The sequence below is a fragment of the Aythya fuligula genome, chromosome 11 (assembly GCF_009819795.1).
Source record: "Aythya fuligula isolate bAytFul2 chromosome 11, bAytFul2.pri, whole genome shotgun sequence".
Classification (NCBI taxonomy): domain Eukaryota; kingdom Metazoa; phylum Chordata; class Aves; order Anseriformes; family Anatidae; genus Aythya; species Aythya fuligula.
In genome coordinates, this window is record NC_045569.1 from 11,594,067 (window position 1) to 11,609,879 (window position 15,813).

A 15,813-nucleotide genomic window follows, 5' to 3' on the forward strand; every position below is an offset into this window, starting at 1 on the left:
ATTGATTACAAGAATGATCTCTGACTTCATCATCCTTCTTTAAAAGGCATGCTGATCGTGAAGAGTCATCAATATTGCCCCTGATCTCTGCTGGCTTCACAAGGGTATGTATATTTTATAATCCACTAGATAGCTCTGACATTCCAGAACTGTCATGGAAGAAACTATGCTGAAGTGTGGCTGTCAATGACTGTTTGTGTCAGTAATCCAACTTGTAAATCTTATTCATGCTTCTCATTCTTACATATTTTCCAATTCTGAACTACTGTACATTGGTAGAGATAGAATAATGCTGACAAGGTAGGTGGACATTCTTAGGAATACCAGAAGTGTTACCAAGACATTTCTTCAGTATACACTTATTTCAAAACAAGTATACAATGCTCTGCTTTAATGTATGACATCGGCAAAAATGACTAATTACTCTAGCAGGACCAAAGAGCAGCTTGCAGTGAACAACAGAATGTGCTGTGGGAAATCTCTTCTATCAAATGCCAATTCACATCTGTAAACAGGCTTCAGACACTGTCAAGTGCTATTATCTATTGTTTGGAGGCACCTGAAAAGTATTACATTGAATCTGTTCCTTGGCAACTATTCCAATTAAGCAGGAAAGGTGCTTATTAGTGTGTCAGTTAAGTGGATTCCTTATTGCATTATGCTGACAATGGAACAAAAATATGCAGGATTTACCACTGTAATTCAGAGTGTTTTGGTTGCATGCTCACTGGATCTTTTCCTGTCCCATCACAGTCCATCTGGACCCATTTACTTATTTGTAGCAAAAACTTCCTAATACAGGAAGTGCTAAAGCTTGAAAACAACTGTACTTGTATGCACAAAATCATTCCAGTGGGCACAGAAGTAATCCAACGCAGGTTCTGAATTATTTATAGATCAGAGCCTTGGAGATTGGTCTAATGGAAAAGCACAAAGTTTTGTTTATTAGCATTGATGTGCTGGCTTATCTTTGGTAGTCTCCACTCTCCCATTCCCCAAATCAATGTCTATGTCAGTTTATCATGAGCAAAGATTTAACACTCAGGCTTCTACGTGGTAAAAACAAGAAGTTTCAAAAAAGCATCAGAGAAAAGGTACTAGGGTCATTGCTGTATGGGGCCCCAAATGAATAATCATATCCAGTAGCAGGTACATTTTGGGGAAGTTTTGCTTTCCTATATTTATACAGTATTTTGGAATATTAGTAATTTGAAGCTCATAATAATCTTAAATTTTGTTGACCAGAGACACAATGTTATTTTTGATTGTTGTTTTAAATAAATAACATGAAATCTTATAAATTAATTAAAAGTATATTATCTTATATTTTGATCCTGCTGACAATTACACAGAATAAACAGCTTGGCAGAACCTCATTGCTGTGAGGTTCTGTCACCTTTTCAAAATGCAGTAACCTGAAAAATTTTACTAGTTCCAGAAAATAATCTTATAAAGTTGCTTACATTACAACATGTTCATTTTTTGGCATATCTCTACACCTTTTTAATCCTCTATCAAGCAAAAGAAAACAGAGCCTCATACCCTTGAGTACAGAAATGTGACTAATGAAATATTTCTAACATTTTATTTGCAGAGATATGTAGAAAATTCCAATATAATGGCCTGTTACAATGAGTTAATTCAGCTGGAATTTGGAGAGGTGCGGGCACAATTCAAACTAAGGTAATTTTACCAAAAACATCATCAACAAAAATTTCCAGTTCAGCCATATGCTTACAAGAGCATTCATTTTACTGAACTGTAGATAATTATAGAATGTCAGTTAGCTAAAGAAAATATGTTAATCCTTAAAGTACAACTTTATTTAGTATGGAATTATAATAGTTTATTAGCATATGCAGCAAGAATTATGAGGATTAAAGCTAATAAGATGTCATTTTTTTGTCTCTAGGGCTTGTAATTCATTATTCACAGCATTAGAGAAAAGTCAAGAAGCCATTGAGATCACAAGTGAAGACCATGTAATACAGGTTTGTTCCAGTTATTTTTATAAGTACAGAAAATTGCTCCGCGGGCTGACAGTATTTCATTTCATTCACGTTTCTATTTATTCTTTTTTATGGTGCAAGAATCCAACCTAACTTAATGGTTCTAATCAGGTTGGAGTGAGTTTAGCTGTGGAATACAATTTTCTCCATTTAAAATATCTTGCATAAATGAAGTAAATTTTAAGGGACGGTTGTTTCTGAAAAAATAAGAGGTTTTTTTTTATATATCATGAATGAATGCAGCTGCTAACTTGCATACATTCTTTCCCCCAAAATATTGTATGTTAATCTGATGCTTTTGAAAAGCAGACCAAATTGTTTAACTATTTAAGTAAAGGTAGAAAACAAGTTTTGTTTTATTTATTTATTTATTTTTATAGATCTGATGCTGTTTGTTGAGTCAGGATTCTTGGGCCAACTGTTTTTGAATGTAATCATTGCTTAAAAGTGGAAGAGTTTGTGCTTAGGTCTGCAGTCCTGAGAAACATCATCTTTATAAGGGAGTTAGTTCCACTATGACAGCTGTGAGGAGTGGTTTTATTAGTAGCAAAAAGCTTGAGTCCAAGCCCCTGGGAGTTACAGTGTGCATATAAATTGTACCCTCTTGACCCAAATCTCGACAATGGCAATTTCACTGCAGGATGTGTTTTCTACATCCCTTTTACAAAGAGAACAGAACATATCCTTAAGTTGTTTGGAAATATGCTTTTTCAGACCAAATTTTGTCACAGAATAGAATATAAAAGAACTGACATGTACAAGAGTCCTGGAGCTCCAGCAGGCAGGGCTTTCTTCCATAATAGGCTAGAGGAGAAATGCTAGGAGCAGAGGGCATCCAGTAGCACCCTTTCCATATCTGTCACATCAAAACATTGAACATTGTGAGGTGTTCAGATCCTGTTATTACGGGACCCGTGTCTGCAGCTCAGCTAGTGAGAGTCATGAAGGTGTGGGCTATATAGATACCAGTTCTTAGTTTTATTGAACAAGGGCCAGAAAGCTACAGTGAAATGCGGCATTCAACTGAGAGAGAAAGTTGCTTTCTCAGACTGCACTTCTTCCAGTCAGTTTGGCTGAGCTTTGCCTGGACAGAGGAGTGATGGTGGTTGGCTCTTGCACACAAGAAGGCAAAGAATTCGTCAATGGATAAGTTTAATGTTTCTATGGTATCCCAACATCTAATTTGTGAATTTTAGGAACTCTGAGGTAGGTTTGAGTTTTTTAGGTTTGAGAACAGAAAAAGCTAATTTTTCAGGGTTTTATGTTGTCTGTCAAAACAATGGGTCTGTAACACTCAGCTGGTTCCATATTTTCCCTCTGCTCACATGCACACACTCTGCATGACTGTTCTAGTATGGACATTCATGTTTTTCTCCACAAATAAAAATAATTTAGATATATCTTTCAGGAACAATGCATACCGAGATTTATTTCAGGCTAGGAAAGCGACACCTAAGTTTAGCAAATAGACAAAAAGGGATTCTATTGTGTTTTAAGTATTCTGTTGAATGTTGGTTTGTTTTTATTTCACAGTACGTCAATCCTGCATTTGAAACAGTGATGGGCTATCAAATAGGTGAATTAATAGGAAAGGAATTAACAGAAGTGCCTATAAATGAAAAAAAAGCTGATTTCCTAGATACTATTAATTCCTGCATAAAGATAGGAAAGGTGAGTAATAACATTGTGTTGCTTCTCGCTTGCTATTTGTAAAAGTTACTGTTGTCCAGGGATGACACATGACATAACCTGCATCTTCATAGCCCAATATAGCATTTGCAGCTTGATTACTCAAGCAAGACAAGGAAGTGAAAAATGCTCATTTATAAGGGCTTCTTTTTCTTTAATTGTTTGGAAGAGCTACATGTTTTATGAAAATTATTGACTTGCTGTGTTTGTTTATAATTTATGCTGTATATAGCAAAAGATGTAGACATACCAAAGAAAATTGGGCTAAAACCACATGTTATCCAGAAAGATGCAAATGAGAAAAGAATCATGTCTAGGTTTTTTAACATGAAATGTGGAAGCTGATCTGCAACTTCAGAATGTGAAAATATCAGAAAAGACATTTTCAATATCACTTGATAATGATAGGTGGTGTCGACTGCCAATACTTTAAAAAATTTTATCTACTTATGTACATGGGAGCTGTCTAATGGATTTCCATTAGATATGTTTGTTGCACCAAGAAAGTACATGAGAAAGTGCAGCTGGCTTCAAGGGAGGTCTCTAGAGAGTGGCTTCGCCATTTGCCTGGTAGCTCCACAATGTTCCCTTTGGACTGTTGTGACAGTGTGAGGAGCATCTAGGAGCTTTCATCTGTTTTGACAATGAGCTCTAAATGCTTCTGGTGTCATTGAACATGTCTTCTGTAGAGACCGTGGAGGTAACAGAAAGATTGGGGAACTGGTATGTTTGTAGATGCATCATGGTCCACGCTCAGACCTGAGTCAGGATAACTAATTGGGTCATGCTGACTGGGTGCTGGGAAGCACCTTGCTATTGACACAGCACAGGGAGATGCTAAAATGAATCATGGCACTTGTGTATCCAGGCAGTGATGCAAAAGCACCAATGCAAAGTTGTGATGAGTCATACTGTGTACTTAACGCAAGCATTCGTTATCAAAACCTGTGCTCTGGATGCAGATTGCATGTACATCTCAACAAGAATGTGTAACTCATTTCTGTGTGTATTGGTCTTTTGGGAGAAATCCAAGCAATAGACAGTAGCTTGGATTTTGGTACTTTGTACCTGTCTTGCCTGACCAGAATTATTTCAGTAAATGCTTGTAATACAAAACTGATGTAATGAGGGAGTATATGTTATTAAGTTATAATTCAAACACATTAGATATGTCAGGCTTTAAAACCACAACATCAATTCTCAAGATACAAAGTGATTAAATTCTTAATATTTTAGTGTGCTGATAAAAATGTCTTAAATAATGGAAACATATTTCATTCTGTGAATGATAGAAATCTAACCCTGGTCTATCTCTTTCCTTGCAACATATTTCACTCTTGACTCTAGGACTTCCAACTGTGATGGCTAATGAAATACTACTTATTAAAACCTGTCTGTCTGGAACAGCTTAAACTGTTTTAAGTGGATATGTTCTGTTTGCATGTTTTTGTATTTCCCTTTGGAACGTTTTGTAGTATGCAATTTATGTAGCCTCACATCTACATATTAATAGAAAAATGTATTACAAATGAAATTATTACAGGAAGTACTTGGAAGTAGAGCTTGACTGGGCGGAACAACTTTCGAAATACTGCAGTCCTTTGAAGGTGCTTTAGTTTGAAATGATTTGTGACAAGGTGTTACAGCATTTTCAGCAATGCCTAAATTTTGTCTGGATTGCTCTGATTTGGTCTGTGTGTTGTTTTCAGGCTTGTGATTACTTTATATCCTAAATTTAAGTCTGCTTCTGGTTACAATAAACTATATATTGGTTACCATAGGTCACAGCATACTAATAAAGCCAGCTGTCTCCTGTGATATTCTCCTCTCAACTTTTTTTTGCTCGTTTTTGAGTAAACGTGGTACTGTAACATAAATAATAGAAAGTAAGATGTGCTGATCTTTAGAAAAACTAAGCTGTAGAAAATCTACATTTAGTCTTTACGTGGAATTTGGAAGATGAACTCTTGCAGCATTTCCCTTCTTGTGCTGACAAACATCATGCTGTGAGCAAGTTCAGTGTATCCAAACAAGAGCTGAGAGACATTATGCACAAAAATTGCTAATTGCACAATACATAGGGATTTGTGGGTCAGGATGTTGTTTCCCTTAGTGAGAAAAAAAAAAAAAAAAAAAAGAAAAAGAAAAAGTGGAAGTTCATTTTTAGTTACTATAAGTGGCTATAATTTGCAAGAAGCCAATGTTATTGAAAGGCATTTTCACATATCCATACTTGAGTTAAAAAACAAGTTGTTCTTTTTCATCCTTTTATGATTCAAAATACATCCATTAAGATGAAATGTGCAGGTCTGTTTCTGACTAGAGTTCTCGCTTCCTCTGATCTCTGCAGTTTGACACAAAGATCTTTAACTCAGTTTCACTTTTTCTAAAGTGAGGTAGATAGCTGTCAGTAAATCAGACATGGCATGCAATTCCTCTCACTCCTTGGGAATGATGTGCAAGATAGCTGTCTTTACAGGAGGAGTGGGGGAGTCGTCAAGCTCTGTGAAAAAGGTCTGTGGCAATTCCTTCCTAACTCAGAGTTATGCTCTGTGCAATTGGTTTTATGACACCTTGTGTTTAATTTAGTTTGTTCTGTTTTCGACAAGGAGCTTGCTGAACATTGCTGTCTAGTGTGAGAAACCCCAAACTGAAATGGAAAGCTGAATTAGGGAATTACTTGTTATGCATGAATGAATTATTTTGGTGGATAGATGCGTATGAGGGCCTTCTGAATGAAGTCTTAAATCACAGCATTGATTTTTAGAGTACTGTATAAAGGGTGAAACTGTTGTTTTCTTACTATGTATGGTTTTTACTTTGCATTTGAGCCTAGCCTGACAGGCTGTGCAGAAATGACTGATGACTGTATTTGTGTGGCAGTACCATAGCCATAAAATGACTTGACTGACAGCACGTCTTGTGAAGCAGCTCCTCTCTGTTGGATTGCTGACAGAGGCTCTGTGAGAGCATATGGTGTTCTTAAAATATGTTTAAGTAACAACCCTGTGAGAACTTTACATACCAGCAGGAGCTTGGCTTGGGCCTCCTATTTTTTGGAATTCTGCTGACCTTTTCCCTCTCACATTCCCTGCCACAGTTTCACAGGTTTTAGACATTCACAAGTTGAAAAATCTATCTGTTGACTATGAAGAGCACATTGGTGAATAACTCGAACCTATTTTGAAAAGCATGCACTTCCAGTGCGAGAATTATCCAATCTGTCCCTTATGACTTCACCCCTTTGTGCATATTCTGGCTTTATTACCTGGGTTAGAGATCGATCGTTCATCTCTGCCTCATCCTGGTTGTCAAGAATCTATTGATATGCATACTTGTAATTATGAGAGCGTGGAATTTTGTGATGTTTGATTTATCTTCATTTGTATTCCTCATGCAGCTCACAGGAGAAGATATTATGTCTGCTTCCTAATTTGTTATTCACAGTGCTTTTCTCTGACAGCTCCTTGGAAAAGCCTTTCATATTTTCTTCTGCACAGCCTGTCATCATGCAGCTCTCTGCAGGCAGGAGTCTTTATTTGTTGGCTCAATTAGCATAGATGCAAAACTCCTCTCTCTGTACCTGGGCTCTGGCCTGCTCGATTGTGAGATCTGTCAGTCCAGCGTAAATAAGTATGTATTGGGTGCCTCATTAAGGTATTTTCACATACATTGGTAAGATCTGAACTAAAGCCTGTTGAGCTCAACTGAGGGACAGCAACTGGCATGGGCAGTTTGCATTAAGTGAATATGCATTACGGGATTCATTAATTATTAATCATTTGGTATTTAGTAGATGCCCAGATCAAAATCTGCAGCTTTAAAAAAAAAAAACACAACACACAACAACAGCAGCTACTCAAGGGATGGAAATGCATAGGGAAGACTGTAAGCCTTGTCAATGGCCAGGTTACAAGAGACTGGCACAGCTGGAAGGTTTCAGGTTGCTGTGTTTGTTGCCAGAAATGAGCAGAGGAGACCCAGGCTTCCCAAACTTGTTTTCCCTGAAATGTCCTAAATAGCCCTGTGAGGGGGCAATTCTTGTCTGGGCACCACATGTGAGGGGAGGCCTGGGGAGGTCTGTCAGTGCTGGATTGCATATCTTTGCTGTGGCATTTGTAGCACAGTTTGAGAAGCAGCAGTGTGATGTCTTGAGGGCATTTTAAGGGAATGACAGAGGTAAGGAGGAGAAGGGTTTGTTGGAGCTGCCTTCAGCTCCACCTGTATGTGGGCATGGAAGCTCTGCTGCTTCACAGCACGGTGTGGGCTTTGCTGCCGGCGGCTCATTTAGGGCTGGGTGGTGGACCGTGATGGTGCCTTCTGGCTTTATAATCTTCAAATAACAGAAGTGATTGTTTTAACAATATTTCACTTAAAAGCATGCCTTGAACAAGGGAGAAGGGTCATTTTCTGAGCCTCGTTTAAAAGAAAATATGTGGATTTTGAAAAATGTACATTCTGCACTAGAAAGAAATGTCTCATTTCCAGAGGAAAAAAAATGACTTCTTACAGCAAAATGAAAAATTCCTTTCCACTTTTTTTTTCTTTTTCCATTTATGAGTTTTATCCCCCCCAAAAAAAAAAACACAAAACAAAACAATGATACTGTCAGTGACAATCTGATACTGCAAAAATTGTCTACTTCAGTGTTATCCTGAGACCAAAGAGCTTTTAGAGGGGAGGTCAGCAGGTGGAAGGCAGAATCCAGTAGCTGTTCTAAGCTCTCTTTTGCTTAAAAAAAGAAAAAAACCACCACAGGATAAATCTCTGATGTGGTTTGAGACTGAACAGACAGTGTGGAAAGTAAACACATTAGGATACCAAAGCACTCTAAGTTATAGATATATCTCATGTTAACGAGTGATGTGACTTCTCTGCTAGACCGTCAGTCTTCTGTGATATATTTCTCTGATATATTCTTTGCCTTTGTGGGTGAACCCTTAGGTTTTGTACTTTAAAACAGTTTTCAGTGAAAAAAGGTATGAAGCTATAGCTTCTCTTCCTGTGTTATCTCACTTCTCCAAGTTGCCAAATGAAGGAGAATATGTAGAAGAACATATTTGGTTTGATGATTGCATCTTGAACTTCCTTTTGCTTGAATTCCTTTTTCAGGAATGGCAAGGAATGTACTATGCGAAAAAGAAAAACGGAGATAGCATACAGCAAAATGTGAAGATATTACCTGTTGTCGGACAGGGAGGGTAAGTATGAATGCTAAAGCCATAATTTAGGTGTGAATCAAGGTTCAGTTCAGAATTCAGCTACTGTCAGCAGGTGTTGGATTATCTATCCCAGTATAAAGGAAACTTATGCAAAGAAGGGAGCGTCAGACCTCTGTGTTTAATTCCTTGGGTTAAAATCACCTTTCCATGTTGTGTACAAGAAATGTGAAATTCTCCCAATTCTCCCTAGAAAGGAGCCAGAGATCCAGATGTGCTCACTTGTGACTCTTTCTGTGTATTGTGTGGGGAGCACCAGAACCTACATCCTGTTCTACTGTTCACCTGTAGCATGTCCCTCACGTACTCATGGCCGTTGTCAGGTGTCTTTCTGTGATGAGGTTACTGGGTGCTTTGATCCTGGTCCAAATTCAAGCATGTCTTGGTCCCCAGGTAAAGCATTTTGGAGCATGCAGGTATATGTTAGTTGTTGGTACGTTTGTGATGAGTACATCTGTATGATATTGGAAAAGAAAGTGTATCAAATCACATGCAGTAGCAGTATAAAAATCCCTTTAAGGCAACACAGACATTAATTAAAAGCACTGTGCATTATCTCCAGACTTGGCTGAGACACTTCTTTAGCAAGTTGTGTCAATGTGAAGGAGAGGCCAAATGCAGCTTCTTCATGCAGTTACTTCCTTTAAAAGAAAAAAAAAAAAAAAAAAAAAGTGTTTTAGGTTGATTTCATCCCTTGGAAGTAATTCATGTTCTCTAGTCTACATCAATAGCATGAAGATATTTCCAGCTTATTATGCCAAACTTGTAAAACTAATATATTCTGTGTACATTGTTACTTAAGGAGAAATCTAAGCTCATTTGAAACTGGCTTAGAAAGTTTCCTGCTAATCAAAGATTTAGTTTTCAGATTGATTGCCCTGTCCCTAAATCCTATAGAAAGCTTCAGTTGTTGGACTGCAGTGTTGCATATTTTTTCAGTTATATCATACCTGAAGCATCCTACAGTTGCCCAAAAGAAGGTAGGGGGGGGCATGGAGAAAGAGGAAGGAACAATCTTTGCAAAGGATGTTTCCATTTTGTATTCCCTGTCACCTGCAGCAGAACTGTTTTGGTCTTTTTTCCATTCCCTACCTAGCCTTCCTGCCAGAACAGGATTTGTCTTACATTAATTTGTTGCTATTGCCCATTTTGTGTATCAGCACTGAATTAGAGCTGAGGTTTGGATGGGAATTAACACGCTGTTTTTTGCCTGCAGAAAGATTAGACACTATGTGTCAATTAGTAGACTGTGCAATGACAACAATAAGGTAAGTGAAAATGGTGATACGCTTGCTTTAGTTTGAGCCCTAAATACTACAAAATAATGGAAAAGTTCTGACTAACTGGATTTCTCATACTGATTTGTAGGCGGAGAAGACATGTGAACGTGTTCAGGCTGAATCTCAGACAGGTATGACACATCTCTTCTGTCATAATAAGTGGAAAATGTACCTGGGAAAAGAAAGAAGCCAGTTGCTAGTATATGACTGAAAACCACAGCTGCACAGGGTAGTCCAAGTCTGGGCAGTACTATTTAGCTAAGGACAGTCTGAACAGTACTATTTAGCTAGCAATAAACTGGGAATCCATCTCAAAAGGCAGCAAAATAAATAGAAACTCTCTCTACCTGCCACATTTGTCTTAGAAATGCTATAAAACAAACCCAAAATGCTATAAACCCAGAAATGATATAAAGCAACTCAAAAATACAAGAGGGGCCGGGTTGGTGTTGTGGTATTGCTGGATTTGGTGTCATGTTTCAGTTGTGGGTAGTGGATCTCTGTGGCAAAATTAAAGATACCGAGGTTGCTGTCTAGTCAGCATGTTGCTACAGCTGGTCTATAGCTTGCTGCATGTCTGCTTGCATTGCTTTTAACTGTCCTGTGGAGTATTTCCATGGGGAAGGAAATGAGTATCACCACCACTACTGTTCACCCTCATCCCACGTATCAACACTGCAGTTAAGACATCTTTGGCATCTGTGCCATGAGTACTTCTTAATTGTAGTGTTTGGTAGGACAGGTTGTATCTGTTGGAGTCTGTCAGGGATCTGGAATGCATTGCCTAGTTTACTAGTGTGTATTGTACTTTGGGACAACAATTCTTTTGGCAGTTATCACTTGAGTGAACTCGTCGGGTGTGTTGCATAAGTTGTATTCACAAGTACATTTACATTGTGTCAAGAGAGGAACTTTTCCCTCTGGTAGATCCATTCTGCAAAAACATATTGTCATGTTTTGTCAGAATGCAGGACTGGGACAATGACAATGTAATTGGGCAAGAGTTTAAAAATGAGTTTTCATTGTCCCTCATCTGTTGGAGCATGCTGCTAAATATCACTCAGCTGCTGTGAGGCTTTCTCTGAGTTTCGGTTCCTTTATCATACATCTTAGGCAGAGCTTATGTCCTCATATAATTTTCTCAACAGATATTCAGACTTCCAGACACAAAGACAGGAGGAAAGGATCACTAGATGTCAGATCTACAACATCAAGAGGGAGTGATGGTATGTTAAACAAGCAGATTTTTTTTATTTCTACATATATTCAATTTTTTATGTGCATGCACGCATACACATACAAATACAGATAAGTATATATGTGTATATACATATACTAAAAAAACAGCAAGGCATTCGCCTGTGAACAACAGCCCCATTTTCTTGAACCACTGAAGAATGGAAGGCTATCATCTATCATCCTGCATGGAAGACCTTAGGAGATTCAATAGCAGTACTTTCAACTACAAATCGCAGACTCTAAACCTAACAAATTACTGCATTTCTTACCTCTTCTCTCGATAAATATATGATGTAAATTTTCTTGTGAGTTTTGTTTTCTTGTCACTGTTTTGTACTGTATTTCATCATAGCACCCCGACCTTGATAGATGAATCACATATTGAAAACTTTTCCTGATACTTGCATGGCTCTGCTAAAGCACGGATCATTACAGTCTAGGGAGCATGCACTAGTGAAACATGGGAGGAGGTCTGTGGCAATGAGTGTACTATCATGCCCCAGTATGACAAGAATAGCATTGATTCTTTTTCTAAATAGGTGTTCAGTACGAAGTAACAGAGATCTGTCTGTATTTTATAGGAACACAACATAATTATATAGAAAATTCCCTTTTGGGCCTTTTCTCTACAAAATCAGAATTGCTAACTGAAATAAAACTTTTTCTTTTTCTTTTTTTTTTTTTTTAATTTTTAATAAATGAGGGGCCAGGACTTCTGCTATTTTAATTTGGCATAGCTTTCTTTACTTCATAAGAGCTTCACTGATTTACCTCAGCATGGTAGCTGACTCATTATGACTTGTCATGTTGAACCAGTCAGAAAAAGTATTTGTATCTTATAATAACCTAAATGCAATTGTTACCTACATGTGCCTGCCAGTTTATGCACACACACATCCGTATAGTCTTTTAACTCAGTATTTCCTTAAATATTTTAATCAGTTCAAATACAAAAACAAAGCAATGATTTTGCCAGGCTGTTACAGCTACTTATCTCTAATCTGGATAGCAATGGTTCAGCAGGCATCTTTTTGGACCTGTGTGTCCCGAGCATAACAAGCATGTGTATGCATTCTACAGTAGATCACTTGTGAAGGGCACAGCAGGGTAAGCAGTTTAGAAAACGAATCTAGATTTCTTGGCTGAAACCTCCTGTCCTGCCATGTCACTGGATTCAGGATACTAATTCTGCTTTGTTTCCCATGCAGGCAGCTCACAAAGGAGGCACTCTTCTATGGCCAGGATACATTCCATGACTATTGAAGCACCTATTACCAAGGTAATGTGCAACTGTTGCTGGCTACTGGCAGTTGTGCTGTACTGGAATACCATGGCCCAAGGCTCCAACAAAGCATCTAGACTGAGGAGCAAGGCAGTGTTGGTCTCCAGTGCAACTTCTTCCCCCCTTCTACCAGACCACTGATGGAGCTCCAAGAAACAGATGCTTTGAACTGAGTCCTCCCAAGGCTGTGTAGCAGAGTGCCCTCCCTGTGGCCAGCCACAGCATGATCCTTTTGAAGGATTCTTGCCTTTGTGGAGGAGGAGACTGGAGTTCCTCCTTCTTACTTACGCATTATAAACTGCCTTCTGAAACCATTCAAGGATTTGTCAAAAATCACCTCTTCTATAAAGTGGCAGAGGCAAATGGAAGAAGGTTACACTGAATCCATTCAGAGTCATTTGGGGGCTGTGCCTTGAACAGGAAAGTATTAATAAGGCTGTTGTCTTTAAGGCTGTTATCTTGTTCCTAAAGGTAATCGTAAATGTCTGTGTTTTGTTAACATCCCTTTCACTTTTATTCCCCACATGTGGATTAAAGTTTTAGATCTGATTTAATTGCTGTGAGTTTTTCGTAATAATTGATGAGAGTGTTGGTTCTTTCTTAAATTACTTTTAAATTCAAATCATGTCTGATGTTAAACTAGGTAATAAACATCATCAATGCTGCACAAGAAAGCAGTCCAATGCCAGTTGCAGAAGCTTTAGACCGAGTTTTGGAGATATTAAGAACCACTGAATTGTACTCTCCACAACTGGGAACAAAAGATGAGGATCCACATACAAGCGACCTCGTTGGAGGGTTGATGACAGTAAGTATATACTGCTACAAACGGCTATTGATGTTCTGCTGCCTGATGTTCCTGGTTACCTGATCGTTATTATCTGGCAGATGCTTTGCCTAAAAATGCCAAATTTTCATGAAAAACTGCTCACTTCTTTTTGTGTTTTCTCCCCACCCCTTTTATTAATGTAGCTCTAGAATAAAATTGACCAGTCCCTTTCAAGCATAAGTTTCACTAGAAGTGGGAAGTAAAACACTTTTTTCCAATGTGTATTGTTTTAGAAATACATAGATGGGAGAGGAAGAAGGAAAGACAGCTAGACATGTATATTTATTAATTAGGATTAGAATGGACTGTATAAAAAGTATATAAATAAGAAGTATGGGTTTACAGAAGAATGGAAAATACTTTTGAGTTGCTATTTCTTAGATTATATTCGAATATTTAGAGACTCAGAAAGATCAGTGCTTTGAGCTAAGAACATGAACGTTCACATGAAAACAAAATGATGCTCCACAGAACTCATAATTTAAATAAATAAGGCAAAAAAAAAGGACTGGAGGAGGCAGCATATATTACTACGTTATCTAAAAAGGAACAGGGATATTAGAAAAAGAAGCGTTGTACCCAAAATTGAACAAAGGGCATGAAGCAAAGCAAAGAATTGAACTCAAACCTTCAGAGTCTGGAGTGTGGCCCTCCTGATGATAACTAGATGAACTTGGTTGAATGTTACCTGTGCCTCCAGGATATGTGTTCCCATTAGTCTGTAGATTGCATATAAAAGGCTACCTCAGGAAAAAAAAGAAGACAGTGTGTTGGGTGCAAAAGGCTCACAAAATGTGAGCTTTTCAGAGATGTCTCTGGGCTATTACAATTTCATGCTCAAGACAACTTTGCAGTATCCATTAAAGTCTTGAAAGAGTTTAAATATATTGTTGCCTTGTACAATAACACAGCAAATGTCTAATCAGGAGAAACATATGTGAGACTTCAAGAATTCCAGAGGATCAGAATGTTTCCTACAGGGTTGAATTTACTAGCACAGGAAACAAAATATATCTTTACATTAACCATAAAAATATTGTTGGAATGGCAATGCATTAGAGTCTCAAAGTGAATCTTTTCTCCTGTTGACGATGCAGTCCATAAACTTAGCTGGGTACTCCTTTTTGTAGATGGTGTGTTCTTTACATACATTTGTATTCTGCTTGTAATTCAGTCTATGGTCCCAGAACATGCAGGTAACAAAATTACAAAATACAAAATCCTTCCTGAATATAAAACAAAGGCTATTTTATGGAGCAATAGAAAAGCTGAGAAAACCCATTTCAGGGTATATGGTGTATGCTGAGTTTTAAAATGATCTGGGAGAAATATTTTTTCCAGCAAAGGGGACCAGAATCTTATTATTCCATGTCATGTTCAGAAGCTATATCTGAGTTGTAGGGAACAAGCAGTAGGTTATTGGATTTGAACTCTTACACAGAATTCATGATGGGAAGGGCATTTGGAGTTCAAAGATGGATTTTCCAGATACAATTACACCTACTATTTCAACTCCTAAAAAAATAATCTTTGATTCTAAAGGATTCACAGCATCTGGTGTACCAAATCCTTGTTTCATAGCAGTGCTATTGAAGAGTCACTGAGCCAATTAGAGTGGTAGTACTCCCTTTCCTTTATATCGCAGAACTTCAGACTAATTTGCTTCCAAATTTGAAAAATAAAAATGAGTTGTAACAGTTCCTGTACGTGCAGGAATTGCATGTTCAGATACAGCATCCACATTTACCTCAGCTATGCTTTGGGTACATAGCATAGGGAGGTACATTCAGAAAGACTGATTTTTTTTATAACCATTTTTTTTACATCATGACATTGATGTAAACATTGATGTGTGGTAACTAACAGTCTGTATACATCAAAAGAGGAGGCAGAATTTGGGCCACAGCATTTAGAATTATGAGCAGAAAGGTAAATATTAAATGGATCATTCAGTTAGTTTTAATCCTTTGGCTGAGTTTTCACATTAGGCATCATGCCAGAATTACACCTAGGAGGCACTGAGCTGGAGAATACACAAGCACACGTTCTTTGATAGAAGGGAAGCCCAGAGTAATTTGTTGCTCTGTAATCCCAGCAACAAATCACAAGATTCTTATGCTGCTGAGGTGACTTGATCTGTCAATACCAGGGGAGGAGAGCAGAACCATGTCTCCATCTGTGCCCTCCCACCACCCACCTTTGCTTGTTGAAGGGAAGTATACAGACATATGGTGTCTGGTTTGTGGCATACACCCAGACCTGGTGT

At 38.0% G+C, this 15,813-nt stretch overlaps 1 protein-coding gene across 2 annotated transcripts in view; it reads left to right on the top strand.

Moving 5' to 3' along the window:
• PDE8A (phosphodiesterase 8A) overlaps window positions 1-15,813 on the top strand; it is a 127,332-nt gene that overhangs the window by 95,951 nt on the left and 15,568 nt on the right. For both annotated transcript variants that reach the window (XM_032194849.1, XM_032194850.1), the window contains exons 5-14: window positions 47-104; window positions 1,595-1,683; window positions 1,913-1,991; window positions 3,543-3,680; window positions 8,811-8,899; window positions 10,134-10,185; window positions 10,286-10,328; window positions 11,346-11,423; window positions 12,645-12,715; window positions 13,362-13,526. In XM_032194849.1, coding sequence (XP_032050740.1) covers window positions 47-104; window positions 1,595-1,683; window positions 1,913-1,991; window positions 3,543-3,680; window positions 8,811-8,899; window positions 10,134-10,185; window positions 10,286-10,328; window positions 11,346-11,423; window positions 12,645-12,715; window positions 13,362-13,526 — 862 coding nt within the window. The remainder of the gene's footprint in view (window positions 1-46; window positions 105-1,594; window positions 1,684-1,912; window positions 1,992-3,542; window positions 3,681-8,810; window positions 8,900-10,133; window positions 10,186-10,285; window positions 10,329-11,345; window positions 11,424-12,644; window positions 12,716-13,361; window positions 13,527-15,813) is intronic.